At 22.2% G+C, this 12,741-nt stretch overlaps 2 protein-coding genes across 2 annotated transcripts; one reads left to right on the forward strand and one right to left on the reverse strand.

Moving 5' to 3' along the window:
• Window positions 1-44: 44 nt before the first annotated feature.
• Window positions 45-2,460, forward strand: SRAE_2000488000 (Nucleolar complex protein 3 homolog; the record flags this gene model as incomplete). Its single annotated transcript, XM_024643817.1, has 3 exons — window positions 45-206; window positions 245-395; window positions 440-2,460. The coding sequence occupies 3 exons, from the start codon at window positions 45-47 to the stop codon at window positions 2,458-2,460; spliced, it is 2,334 nt and encodes a 777-aa protein (XP_024509446.1).
• Window positions 2,461-2,754: 294 nt separating this feature from the next.
• SRAE_2000488100 (D-3-phosphoglycerate dehydrogenase) lies at window positions 2,755-5,432 on the reverse strand (the record flags this gene model as incomplete). Its single annotated transcript, XM_024643818.1, has 2 exons — window positions 2,755-3,315; window positions 3,357-5,432. 2 exons carry the CDS (start codon window positions 5,430-5,432, stop codon window positions 2,755-2,757), a joined length of 2,637 nt encoding a protein of 878 aa, XP_024509447.1.
• Window positions 5,433-12,741: the final 7,309 nt, after the last annotated feature.

Raw genomic sequence — 12,741 nt, forward strand, 5'->3', positions numbered from 1 at the left:
TAATAATTTCTATAGTATTTACTTTTTGATTAATATTTATAAATATGGGAAAAATTGATTTAAATCCTACTCGGAATCATTTAAAAAAGACTCATAAACGACTTAAAAAATTAACTAAAAAGGGAAAGTTAAAAAAACATGTTCGTGATGGAGTTAATAGTATATACATCAGAAAGAAGAAAGACTTGATTAAACGTAGACAAAATGTAAGATTTAATGTTTTATTATTTTTATTTTTTTTTAGATTGAATATGATTGGATTGAGGATCGTGTGGCTTTACAAGAGGAAGAAAATGAAAATGATATGAATCTTGTTCCAATTGATATGTTGAATTCTGACATTGACTGGGAAAATACACCATTTAAAAATGAGCGTAAAAGATTAATGAAAAAATGTATGTTAATAAATACCTTGTAAAATGATTAAATGTTTTTTTAGTAAGAATGGAAGAGGAGGAATCTAAAATTAATGATGAAGTACCAAGGAAGTTTAGAAATATAGAAAAAGAATCTTTTAATAATAAAAGTTTGTTACCAATAAAGGTTAATGGGAAAGTAGTTTTTAAAGAAGAAATTTCTGATGAACCAGAAATAAAAGAAGAATATATTGAACCTGAAACACCTGAAAATATTCCACAAGAAGAAGATACTAGTAAAAAAGATGATGATTCAGCAAAATATGAAAATTTGTCTTCTGCTGAGTTACTTGGTTTACGTAAAAATGAGTTAGAAAAAGTAAAACAACATATATCAATTGCTTCTTTATCAATTATTTCTAATCCTGAACAAAATATAGAAAAACTCAAAGAACTTTTAAAGTATGCAACTGGTAAAAAAGTTGATAAATTAATTCAGAAAGATGTTCAGAAAATAGCTACTGCTTCATTGACGGAAGTTTTAATAGATATTATTCCTGGTTATCATATTCGTGAATACACTGAAGCTGAAATGGAACAAAGAATGAAAAAAGAAACTAAAGCTTTATTTACTTTTGAAAAGACACTTTTAGAAGTTTACAAACAATATCTTGAACATTTAGAGTTTTTTGTCAGACCAATAACAACAAAAAATTTTAATCAAGGGAATAAAAAATCTTTTGAATACAAAATGGGTATCATAAGTAATAAATGTCTTTGTAAACTTATTAAGCATACAACTCACTTCAACTTCTCAGCAAATATCATAAAATTAATTGTTAGATTTTCTGTTTATTGTTTAGAAGAAATTTCTTTTGAATGTTGCAAAGCAATTGATGAAATTGTTGCAGCAGACTATCAATTTAAAACATCTTTGTGTGTAGCAAAAGAAATTGCTTCTGTAGTTAAGGATAGAAAAGGTAATGTTCCAACAAGATTATTGGGTACTTTGTTACATCTTAATATTAAAGAAGTTGACAAAAGAACTGAAGTTGATGAAAAAAGAGAAAAACATCATTTTAAGGCAAGAAAAAATGCCATACATAAAGACCGAAAGTCTAAATCTGTTTCAAAATATGAAAAACAATTAAAAAAATTAGAAAAAGATTTAAAAGAAGCTGAGGCTGCAAATTCATTAACTGAAAAGATAAGATTTGGTACAGATACAATGAAACATGTTTTTACAATTTATTTTTCTGTACTTAAACGTCTTAGCAAATCATCACTTCTTGAACCTGTACTTGAAGGTTTAGCTAAATTTGCTCATCTTATTAATATTGAATTTTTTGATGATTTAATTGCTTCTTTATCTCAATTAGTTCAAGATGAAGATATTCGTGTTCTCGATACTTTACATTGTGTATATACTGTTTTTGTTATCTTATCAGGTGATGGAAAAACATTAAATATTGATCCAATAAGTTTTTATAAAATTATGTATAAGAAAATGGCACATATACCTTTTTATAATGAAGATTTAAGAAAAAAATGTATAGATATTTCAATACGATGTGTTGATATAATGTTAAATGTTAGAAGAAAATTTGTTCCTACTGTTAGAGTTGCAGCATATGTCAAAAGATTAATAGCTATATCATATTTACTTGACTCAAGATGTTTAGTAGCAATTCTTGCACTTATTAGAAAATTATTTATATCTCATAGAAATTTGGTTACTCTTGTTGAATGTGAAGATGATGAAGATGAAGGTGGTAGTGGATTATTTTATCCTGAAGTTGGTGATCCAGATTGTACTCAGGCAATGAGTTCTACTTTAATTCCTGATTTAAAAAAATTAGTTGGACATCCCTGTAAAGAAGTTGGAATTTTTGCTATTCATATTTTGGCTGGATGCCCCTCAACAGGTGAAAATAGATTATCATTAAATTATGTTAATATTGAACCAACAAATTTTCTTGAAGATGAATCAATAAAACTTGTTCCATCACCATATAAAGAAGCAATAACAAAAATTGCTAAGAAAGGAAACACTATATTGGATTGGAAAAATTTACAAACATTTGTTGAAAAATGGCTTTTATAAAAAAAAATTGTTTTTATTGTTTTATATTTTTTTTTTATTGTTATGTATTAATTATAGTTGTATAATACCTTTGTTAACAAATATATTTTATTCTAAAAGTAAAACAAAATACTAAAAAAATATTTTTTTTTTTTTTATAAAATATATCTTGGGCAAGGAAAAAGGCAAATATAAAAATTTAAAAAAAAATGGAATATATTCCAATATAAACAAAATAAAGAGAGATTCTTAATAAAGAGATATTTAGAGGTATATATATATATATCAATTAAAAAATATGCATAATAATTATAGTTAAAATTGTACAACAATAAGTTTTTCTTCAATCAACTTCTTTTGCTCTGGAGTGATATCACCAAGAACGAGAACTTTTCCCTTACCACCTATTAGTGAATATTCTCCATAAACTAACCCGTTATTTTCACCAAAAGGTTCTGTATTTTCAAGGGTTATAGCTAAATTTCCTGATGCAAATAGGGTTACTGGAAGTTTATGACTATTTATCGTTGTAATAACTGTTCCTCCAGGAGATGTATAACCGGTAACCGAAGTTGTTCCAGAAATGACGGCAAATTCAAGAGAAGAATGTGCAAGTACTTTAACTTTAATTCCCATATTATTAGCTAAGGCTTCTGTAATTGCAAGATTTTGTCCAACCATATCCATTGATCTCATAATTCCTACTACTCCACCTGCTCTAAAAGCATTCTGAAGAGGAAGTAACATTTGAGGATACTTTATTAATATTTCTTTACTACTTGGTTTTAAAGCTTGAACTATTTGTGATAATTGAATTGTACTTTTAATGTAACATTCTTTTATTTCATCTAATATCAAACCATTAACATTTGTCATCTAAAAATTATAAAAAAAATTATAAAATAATTAAAACTTACTTTGTCAAAAAATCCAGTTCCATTGTTAAGACTACTAACAGATTCTACTAGACTAGAAATGGCATTTAAACGATCACTTCTAATGAATGGATTAGAAACACAAATAACTTTTTCATTTCTCATTATTTTTTCAGGTATTGTACAATCGGCAGGTTCTATTTGAAGAGCAATCCTTTCAATGATAGATGTTTTCTCAAGAACATGTTGAAGAGCTCCTTCATTAACAATTCCTCTTGGAGAAGCATTTACTATTTTACAATATTTTTTACATTTGAAAAAAATATCTTTTGTAAACATATTTAATGTTGATGCTGTTAATGGAACATTTATTACAATATAATCAGCCATTGATAAAATATCATAAAATGACATAATTGTTATTAATTTTTTAATATGTTCATCAACAGTAATACCATTTGGATCATAACCAATAATTCTCATACCAAAAGCCTTCATTCTAGTTACTAATTCACTGGTACATCTTCCTAAACCAACTAATGCCAGTACTTTTCCATGAAGTCCTTCTTGTGCTGTTTCAATATTATTCCATGATCTATTTTTTATATTATTAATAGTAAAATATAAATTATTAGACAATGACAAAAGAAGACTACAAATAAAATCTGCCATTTTTCTTGTTGTTTGTTCATCTTCTGGAACCTCATAATTATTTTTAACATATCTTAAAAGAATTTCAACAACAAAACTTTTTATATTAAAATTTATTGATGCTTTATTTGAATCATTCTCAGTTTTTATGGATGTTTTTGATATTATAGAATCCCATAATGATTCATTAGGTGTTGGTGTATCTTTCTTTTCAGTAGACAATTCCTCATCAGTACTTTCATCTTTTAATGAAGTATTAGATTCATTGTTATGTTTCATTTCAACCATCTCTAATAATGAATCTAATTTAGATGTTTTAGAATTTTTTGAAGATTCTTTTTTATTATTTTGTATTTGTGGAGTAATTGTTGAAGTATTTCCAAACATTGTTGCTAAAAATGATTGATTTAAATTAGCAACTACCTGTTGATTAGCTTGCTTTGTTAGAGATTCAAAAAGATTAAAATTAAAGGTACCAGTTCCAGAATCATCAAGAATAGAAGAATTTGATATTACAGAAGATGAATTATTTAATATATTAGATGTACTTTCATTATGATTAATAATGTCATCCTTATTATTATGATTATTTTCTCCTGTACCATTATTTTCAGATAATGATGTAGGATTAGGTAAGATAGGTGATTGATATAAATTAGTTGAAAGATTTTTTAATATCTCTCTTATTTTTGTTTTTTCATCAACTCCTTCTGGTAAATTTGTATTAAATTGAGCCAAATTAATATGTTGTTCTAATGTACTTTTTTTTAATCTATTTCTCATAGTATTTCTTCTTTTTCCTGTCCTAAATCTTTCATCACTTTGACTTATTGTGGGTGGTTGACAAAAATGATCTGCTGCTTCAGGATAATCAGGATTATTAATTAAAACACCATTTTTTACAGCAATACATGGTACAGCTGGTAATGATTCTGCTGGTAACATATTTTGAAGATGTCTTCTTAATGTTCTACAACCTAAACATCGATAATATACTGTAGTACATCCAGCTTGATTAGTAAATTGTGTTTTATAAGAAAATTCTCTTCGATGACCAGGATGTGATTTTGAATCATATATTAAAACTTGCCTTCCATGACCAGTAGGAACATAGATAGGTGTTATAGGGGTAAATTTAGCTCTTTCTTTACGAATCTCCTCCTCTGTAAGTGGTTTACGTGTCTCCATTTTAACCATTGAAAGAAGACTTGGTGCTGAGTCATTACTATTAGATGAAGCTGATGTATTAGCATTTGAATTGACCGGTGAAGAAACTGGAGATAATGTTCCTTTAATTTGTGAGATAGGTGATGATGGAAATAAATTATTATTATCATTGTTAGTTAAATCTTGATTTTTAGGTGATAATGAAGTATTATTAACTGATGCAGCTTTTTGAAGTAATGAATATAAATCAAATTGTTGTGAAAATAAATTTAAGGTAGTTGTACCTGTTTCATCAGTCATCCTCTTAAAATAAAAATTATTAATAATAATAAGAAAAAAAAAATGTAATTTGTTGAGACAAAAAAAAAACGTCATTAGAAATTAAAATTATTATAAAAAGGATAAAATAAAATTATTCAAAGTTTCTTTTACTTAAAACTTTAATATTTCAAATCAGGACAAAGACCTTATATATCTTGGCATATAATATAATTTAACTAGTTCATACTCTTCACCTATCTATTAAATTTAAAGATACCAAAAGGAGTTATCTTTAAAGTAATGTCTTTATTTTGCCCCAAATCGGACAGGGACGATAAATATATATATATAAAGAATATAAAGATAAAGAATAATGATGAAAGAAAGAAGGATGCGGTACTTAGGTTACCTGAAGTTAAAGGGCCTCTCAATAGGACGTAGGAAGGATATATAATTGTAAAAGATGTGATCAGGTTATTATTATTGTTATGATAATAAAATCATTGCAAAATGCTGGGACAAAGAAAGAGAAAATATTAATTCATCCATATAAATCTAGTACACCTAAATATGTATATATATATATAATACAATTGCAAGATCTCTTATGGAAATAATTCTATTTCGGGGAAAAAGGTGATCCTGATTTTAATTACAGGATTGGTAAAAATATTACTAATACAAATATTGTTCATATATTTTAAATTTGAACAAAAAAATATATATATACATATATTATATACATATATAAATCATTAAGTATAATTTATAAATAAAAATAAAAAAAAAAAAATTCTAAAATATATTAAAGAAATAGTTTTGATTATAATATTCAAATATTAATTAAGTCAATATATGAATGATCAAAAAAGCTTATAAAAAAAAAAAGTAGTCAAAACCTAGTTTATAAATCTCATTCATACAATGGGTATAGAAAAATTAATTTAACGCGTTATTTTATATGTTGTTTTTAAAATAACTTCAGGATTTATTGTATAAATGTGACACGTCCTTTATTGGACATATATAAAGATAATGTTGTTGACTACAACTTCTTACAAAATAAATATGGTAACTTTTGAACAAAACTTATTGGTGTATGTATATGAAAAGGGCGGTTATGAGATTACATATAAGAAAAAAAGATAGGGCCGTGACAGAAGACTACCATAAAGAAGGTATGAAGAAGAGTATTATATTGTTATGTCCTTGTTTTGAGTTTCTCACTATAAATAGACTAGTTTTAGGAAAATGGTGATTGATACAAAGACACTTTTAAGAAGTCGGAGAGATTAAAATGAGTTTAGGATACCTATTGTAGTGTAATCAAGAAAAAATTTAATTTTGAACTGTTCTATTAAAAAGGAGTGTCATTAAAATAAAAATATATGTATGAATATAAAATTACCCTACAAATTTATATTATAGATATTAGTAATATTTTACTTTTATCCTTATAAAATTATAATATTATTATTATTAAAAGGACAAAAATATTTAAAGATTAATCCAAGAAAATATTATAATATAATATTTCTATCTTTAATTAAATAATAATATATTAAATATTTTAAAAAATAAAAAAAAAAAAATACTTTTCAATTTAGTTTAACTAAATTAAGAAACAATTCCACAACCAATTGATCATTTTTTTAAAATATGGTCAAACCTATGACAAACCCAGTCCCCGTGACATCATATCAACTTCTTTCTTCTTTTTTTTTTTCATTTACAGCTCCTAAAGATAATTTAGTGAGTGTATTCCACCAACCAAAACAGCCCATGTAAACTTACCCCAATAGAAATATTTAAAAATGAATATACATATATAGTAAGATGAAGATTTTTTTGTTAAGAAAAAACAGGTTTTGATAGAATTTTCATCCATCTATGTACTGTTGGCCAGCCTTGGACGTCCCAAAAGTGTCTTTTTTTTTTTTTTTTGATATATAATATATTATTTAAAAAAATAAAAAATTTTGGTAGACGAAGTGTTACAATATTAAATAATTAAAAATAAATAATTTTAAAAATGTAGTATATTAAAATGAGATGATTATTATGCACATATTTGTCATTTGTTTATAATAAAAAGAATCAAAAATTAAAAATAAAGTATTAAAAAAAAAGAACATTTCTATGGCCTTATACATAGTAATTATAAGGCAAATGAAATATTCTTATCTATATTAAGAATCAATTTAAACATATATCTATATTGTGAGTTATAAGATCAAAGACATAATTTATCTAAAATTCTTTTTCTATAGGAAAAGAAATCATGATTCAATATCTTACACTATTATATACTTTTCATTATAAACTTTTATGACGCGGTAAGCTTGGACCAGAAGTGGAGCAAGGACATTGAAGAAGAAAAAGATATATTCTAATATTTATATTGAAAAATAACTAAGTAGTTACGATAAGATAATAGAATGTTAAAGAAAGTATTATTCTTTTTATCTTAAAATATAATAATTGTAAAAATAAAGATATCTAAATAAATAATAGAAGAAAAATTTTATTATACAAATAACTGTCAAAATTTTTGGACAATATATTATTTTTACACTTATAAAAGATGATAATATTTAAATTCTCTTATATATTGTAGTAATAAATCATGTAATTTTATAATATACATTTTGGAACAGGAAAATATTGTTACCGTGATGTAAAATTAAAATTTTAAATAAAAGTTAATAGTAGTATGGAATATATATATATATATAATTGAAAAATGGTATACAAAATATGAAAAATTATTTTATCATGGACAATTTGGTTACCTTTCATATTTAAATATCTATTTTATATATAAAATAATAATAACAATAAATTTTTGTTGTCCTCAAATAATATTATTAAAAATTTAATAATTTCTTATTTTATAGTGTAAAAATATATATATATATACCATAATATAAAATAATATTTTTAAAATATTATACTTATTTTAATAAATAAGAAAAAAAAAATTAAAAAAAAAAAAAGATTTATTTATATTATAACAATCATATCTATTTAAGTAATAAATATTAACTAAAAAGTATATAAACTTCTATACCAACCCCTTTTTGCAATTCTTTACCCTTTCTACTGATCAGATCACGGCCATAAAAGGTAGTTGATGGATTAATTTATGCTTCTGTCACTTCCAAAAATGAAGATGTGGAAAGAGTATGTAGTGATGGACCTGTTTGAAAAGAGATACACATATACTCTTTTTATTATTACTAAAACAATATTTATAAGAGGATCATAAATTTTAAGTGGCCCTGATTTAAAAGAAAGAAAAGTAGAATATATATTCAATTTTTATCCAAGTAACATTAATTAAATGCCAATAATCAAAAAAAAAATCTTATAAATATTCATTTAAACTTAATTTTATATATATATATATATATATATAAATTGTTGACATATCATAATACTTCATAAATATATATAACCATCTATGTATAACATCACTATTTATAACTATAATATATATTTTACATATTAAAAACTTCTTCTTTTTAATATAATAAAAATATATATTTTATTATAGGGATGTTGGTGCATAGTGTGCGACGATTTTGATTAAATGATGGGACATATGAAAAATGCCTTTATATTTCACATGACATTTTTAATATATACTATATTTTTAATAAGAAAACAGGAAAACAAAAAACCTTTAGACAAACTTATGTATTATTATTTTTCTTATAATTATTTATATCTTCTTCTTTTTTTTTTTATTTTTACAATAAAGAAACTCCCAAATAAAGAAAATTCTTATTGTTTTCTTATGATATATACTTTTTAAAATCATGTTGACCTCCTACAGTTAAATATTATTAATATATATATATATATTTAGATAGACATATTATCACGTTTTATTTTTATAATATATAAAATGTATCTTTCTCCTTTTATATATTTATATTATAAAAAGATTGTGAAACATAAAAAAAAAAGAAAGAAAAATGATGTATTAACAAATTATTTTTGTGGATCATTAGATTAAAAACGGTTCAAATCAAAAAAAAAAAAAAAAAATAATAAATAAATATTAAAAAGAAAAAGCCTTGGAAAAAGTATAGTAGTATATATATTGTATAGAAATAGCAAATTTTTGTATATTTGTCTTTATAAATACATAACACATATATTATATATATATATATCTATAAGATGTTGTTACTCATTTCTCAAGGTTACGGTACCTATTAATACTGTCAGGGTCCGGTTTGATAAAGTGGTACACAAAGACATCAAAAGTTTTAAGAAAAATAGTAGTTAGTTTTATTTAAAATGGTGCACATAACAAAAAGGTATAATTAATACTATATGTGAGACATCATTTCACATAGGTACTAAAGGATTCTAATAGAAAATAGAGACAAGTTAAAAACAATAAAATTAACTAATTTAATGAAATGTTTATGAATATAATAAAAAAAAAAATTACATATATTCTAACAGTAAAGGTAATTAAATTTTAAAATAATATTTATAGAGAAAGAAAAAAGAAAGAAAATTTTGTATCATAATAAGGGAAGTAATAATACAAATAAAAATTACTTAAATGATAACTAAGATAACATTTTTTTTTTAAAATATATATTTAAATTATGTAATATTATAAAAAATTTTTCTTTATATAATTAAAAAATAAGTAAAAAAATTTTAAAATATATAATAATAAATTAACCAAAAAAAAAACCATATAACAAATTGATAATAAAAAAAAAAAATAATTTAAAACAAGTGTCAAAATTTAATATTACTATTTATTCTATTTTTGTAAGATGAAAAAGAGTGTCAAATTAAAGAAAATGGAAATAAAGTAAAATAAAGGACATGTAAAAGTTTACCTATGTCGTTTATAGTGTAATTCTTTTTGGTTAACAAAAGTACATCTTAATTTTATTTTACTATTGGAATAATATCGTTTTGATTTTTAAGACCAATTAAAAATTATCATAAGAATTTCTTATATATATCTTTATAAAAATTGTTACTTTTATTAAATTTAAAATTAATATATTTTTTATTAAAAGATAAAAAAAAAAAAATTAAATAAATAATATAATAAATTTTATATAATTAATTTGGTAAATTTAGATTTATTATATATTTTTGAAGGTTTATTAGAATTTTATCTGGAAAAAAAAAATATATACATATATATTTGATTTTTGTAAATTGAGAAAATAAAAAATATACCACAATATAATAGTGTACCTCTCTTAGTAAGTAGTTCATGTAACATTGACAAAGGATTGTCCTAATAAGCTGGAACTAGAAAGTTTTTAATCAACAGTTGTGTGGTATCAAAGTATTTTTTGTTCTATGCTATATGATTTGATATTGTACATATGATTATTATATTATAAAAATAATAAAAAAAAAAAAAACTTTTTATATCCTATACTATGTAAATGATAGTAAGTAAGTATAATAAAAGTTTTGGACGTAAAAATGAAAGAGTATTGGATGATTTAACAAAGTATTGAAATGATTATTACATAAATTTACTAAATACATTTAAAAAGCTTATCACATCATAGATAGTCAAAATATTTTTTGATTATCTTTAATGTCCTCATTAATAATTTTATAAAAAAAAAATGTTAAAAAAAAAGTTTTAATATATAAATGTGTCTATATTTATATTTAAAAAATTGGCCTGTAACATTTTTATCTCTTCAAGGCCATATAATATTTTATATGTTAGGTAGAAATTGTTAAGATGACTAATGTTATTGTGAAATATTTTTCCTCATATTATTTAGTTATATAAAGAAGAAAACAAAAAAAAAGATAAAAAAAAAACAAACTGTATTGGGTCTTAGTTACAAATTAAAAAGTGGTACTTTTAAAATATCAAGGTTAATTGAAAAAAAGATAGGAAAAGAGAAAAAGAAAATATTAGTAAAGGATGAAAATGATAAATAATATTATTTGGCCGTCAATTTAACAAAATATAAAGAAAAGTATTAAAGTGTCATTAATAGAAAAGTATTAAAATTTACCTTTTTTTTTTTTTTATTTAAAATTATTTAATGTTTTAAATGAAATAATAAGTGTATGTGTATAGGTAAGGAGAAATAAGGACAAAAAGTTTGTCTGATCTTTTTATTAGAATGTAAGACATATTTATAATTACAAAAATAAATTTGAACACAAAAGAAAGCCATTACAATTTGATTTCCTTATAATATAAAAGGTGATGATTATTTAAAATTTATTACTATCTAATACAAATGGGCCAAATTTAATAGTACCTTCAAAAGAGAAGATGAATAGAATTTTTATTTGACATCAATTATCTTTTTGACAAAGAAATATTGATAAAATTTTTATTTTCTTTAGGTATTGGAATGTTTATATTTCAAAGAAGTAAATTTTCTTATATTAATGTTAAATTCTTTTTTTTTTTTTTTTGAATTACAAAAAAAAAAACTTTTTATTTTAAAAATACAATTATGATACGATTGTCATATTATTTTGACAGTGCAGAAGTACATAACATTAGACAATTAAATATTTATTTCACATAAATTATTTTTAAAAATACATGCAACATTATACATTAAAATAAATGGTAAAAGGATTATAAACTATTATTAACTAGTAATTTTATGATAAGAAGATAAACAATAAGACAATATTATTATGATATTGATACTTTTTATTTTAGTTTTATTATATTTCATGAATTTAATTTTAAAATATTTTAAGTGGGAAAAAATATTTTTAAATAAATCAAATTACTATTATTTAAAAGTATTTTTTTTTTAAAGGCAACATTAACAAAAATAATGTATTGTTAAAAAAAAATCAAATAAATAAAATACATTAAAAAACTGTTATCGTTAAAATCAAATCAATTAACCAATTTAAATTTAAAAAAAAATACATTTAAATGATATTAAATTTTATTTTTTTTTTTTTAAAATCAAGGATACATTTAATTTTGTTGTTAATTACTCATATTCCATATAATTTTTTATCCAACCAAATATATAACAATTACTTTAACAATATTAAATATAAATCTAAAAAAGAAAGTTAAAAATGTAATATTTTTACAATTATTTTTAAAAATCATTTCAAAGATAAAAAAGAAAAAAGGTAATCGTGATGAAAATTAATATTTTTGTTAATATTATATCACCATACATTTATTATTAAAAAGAAATTTCTGTATAAATGATAGATTTTTCAAAAGTTTATAGTATCAAATTATTTACCTTTTTAACTTTATAAAAGTATTATTAATTAATTGATATTATATAAAAGTATAAACCTTTTATCTTATCTCTCTTTGAGGCACTTAATTCTTTAA

This window comes from Strongyloides ratti (genome assembly GCF_001040885.1).
Source record: "Strongyloides ratti genome assembly S_ratti_ED321, chromosome : 2".
Lineage (NCBI taxonomy): Eukaryota > Metazoa > Nematoda > Chromadorea > Rhabditida > Strongyloididae > Strongyloides > Strongyloides ratti.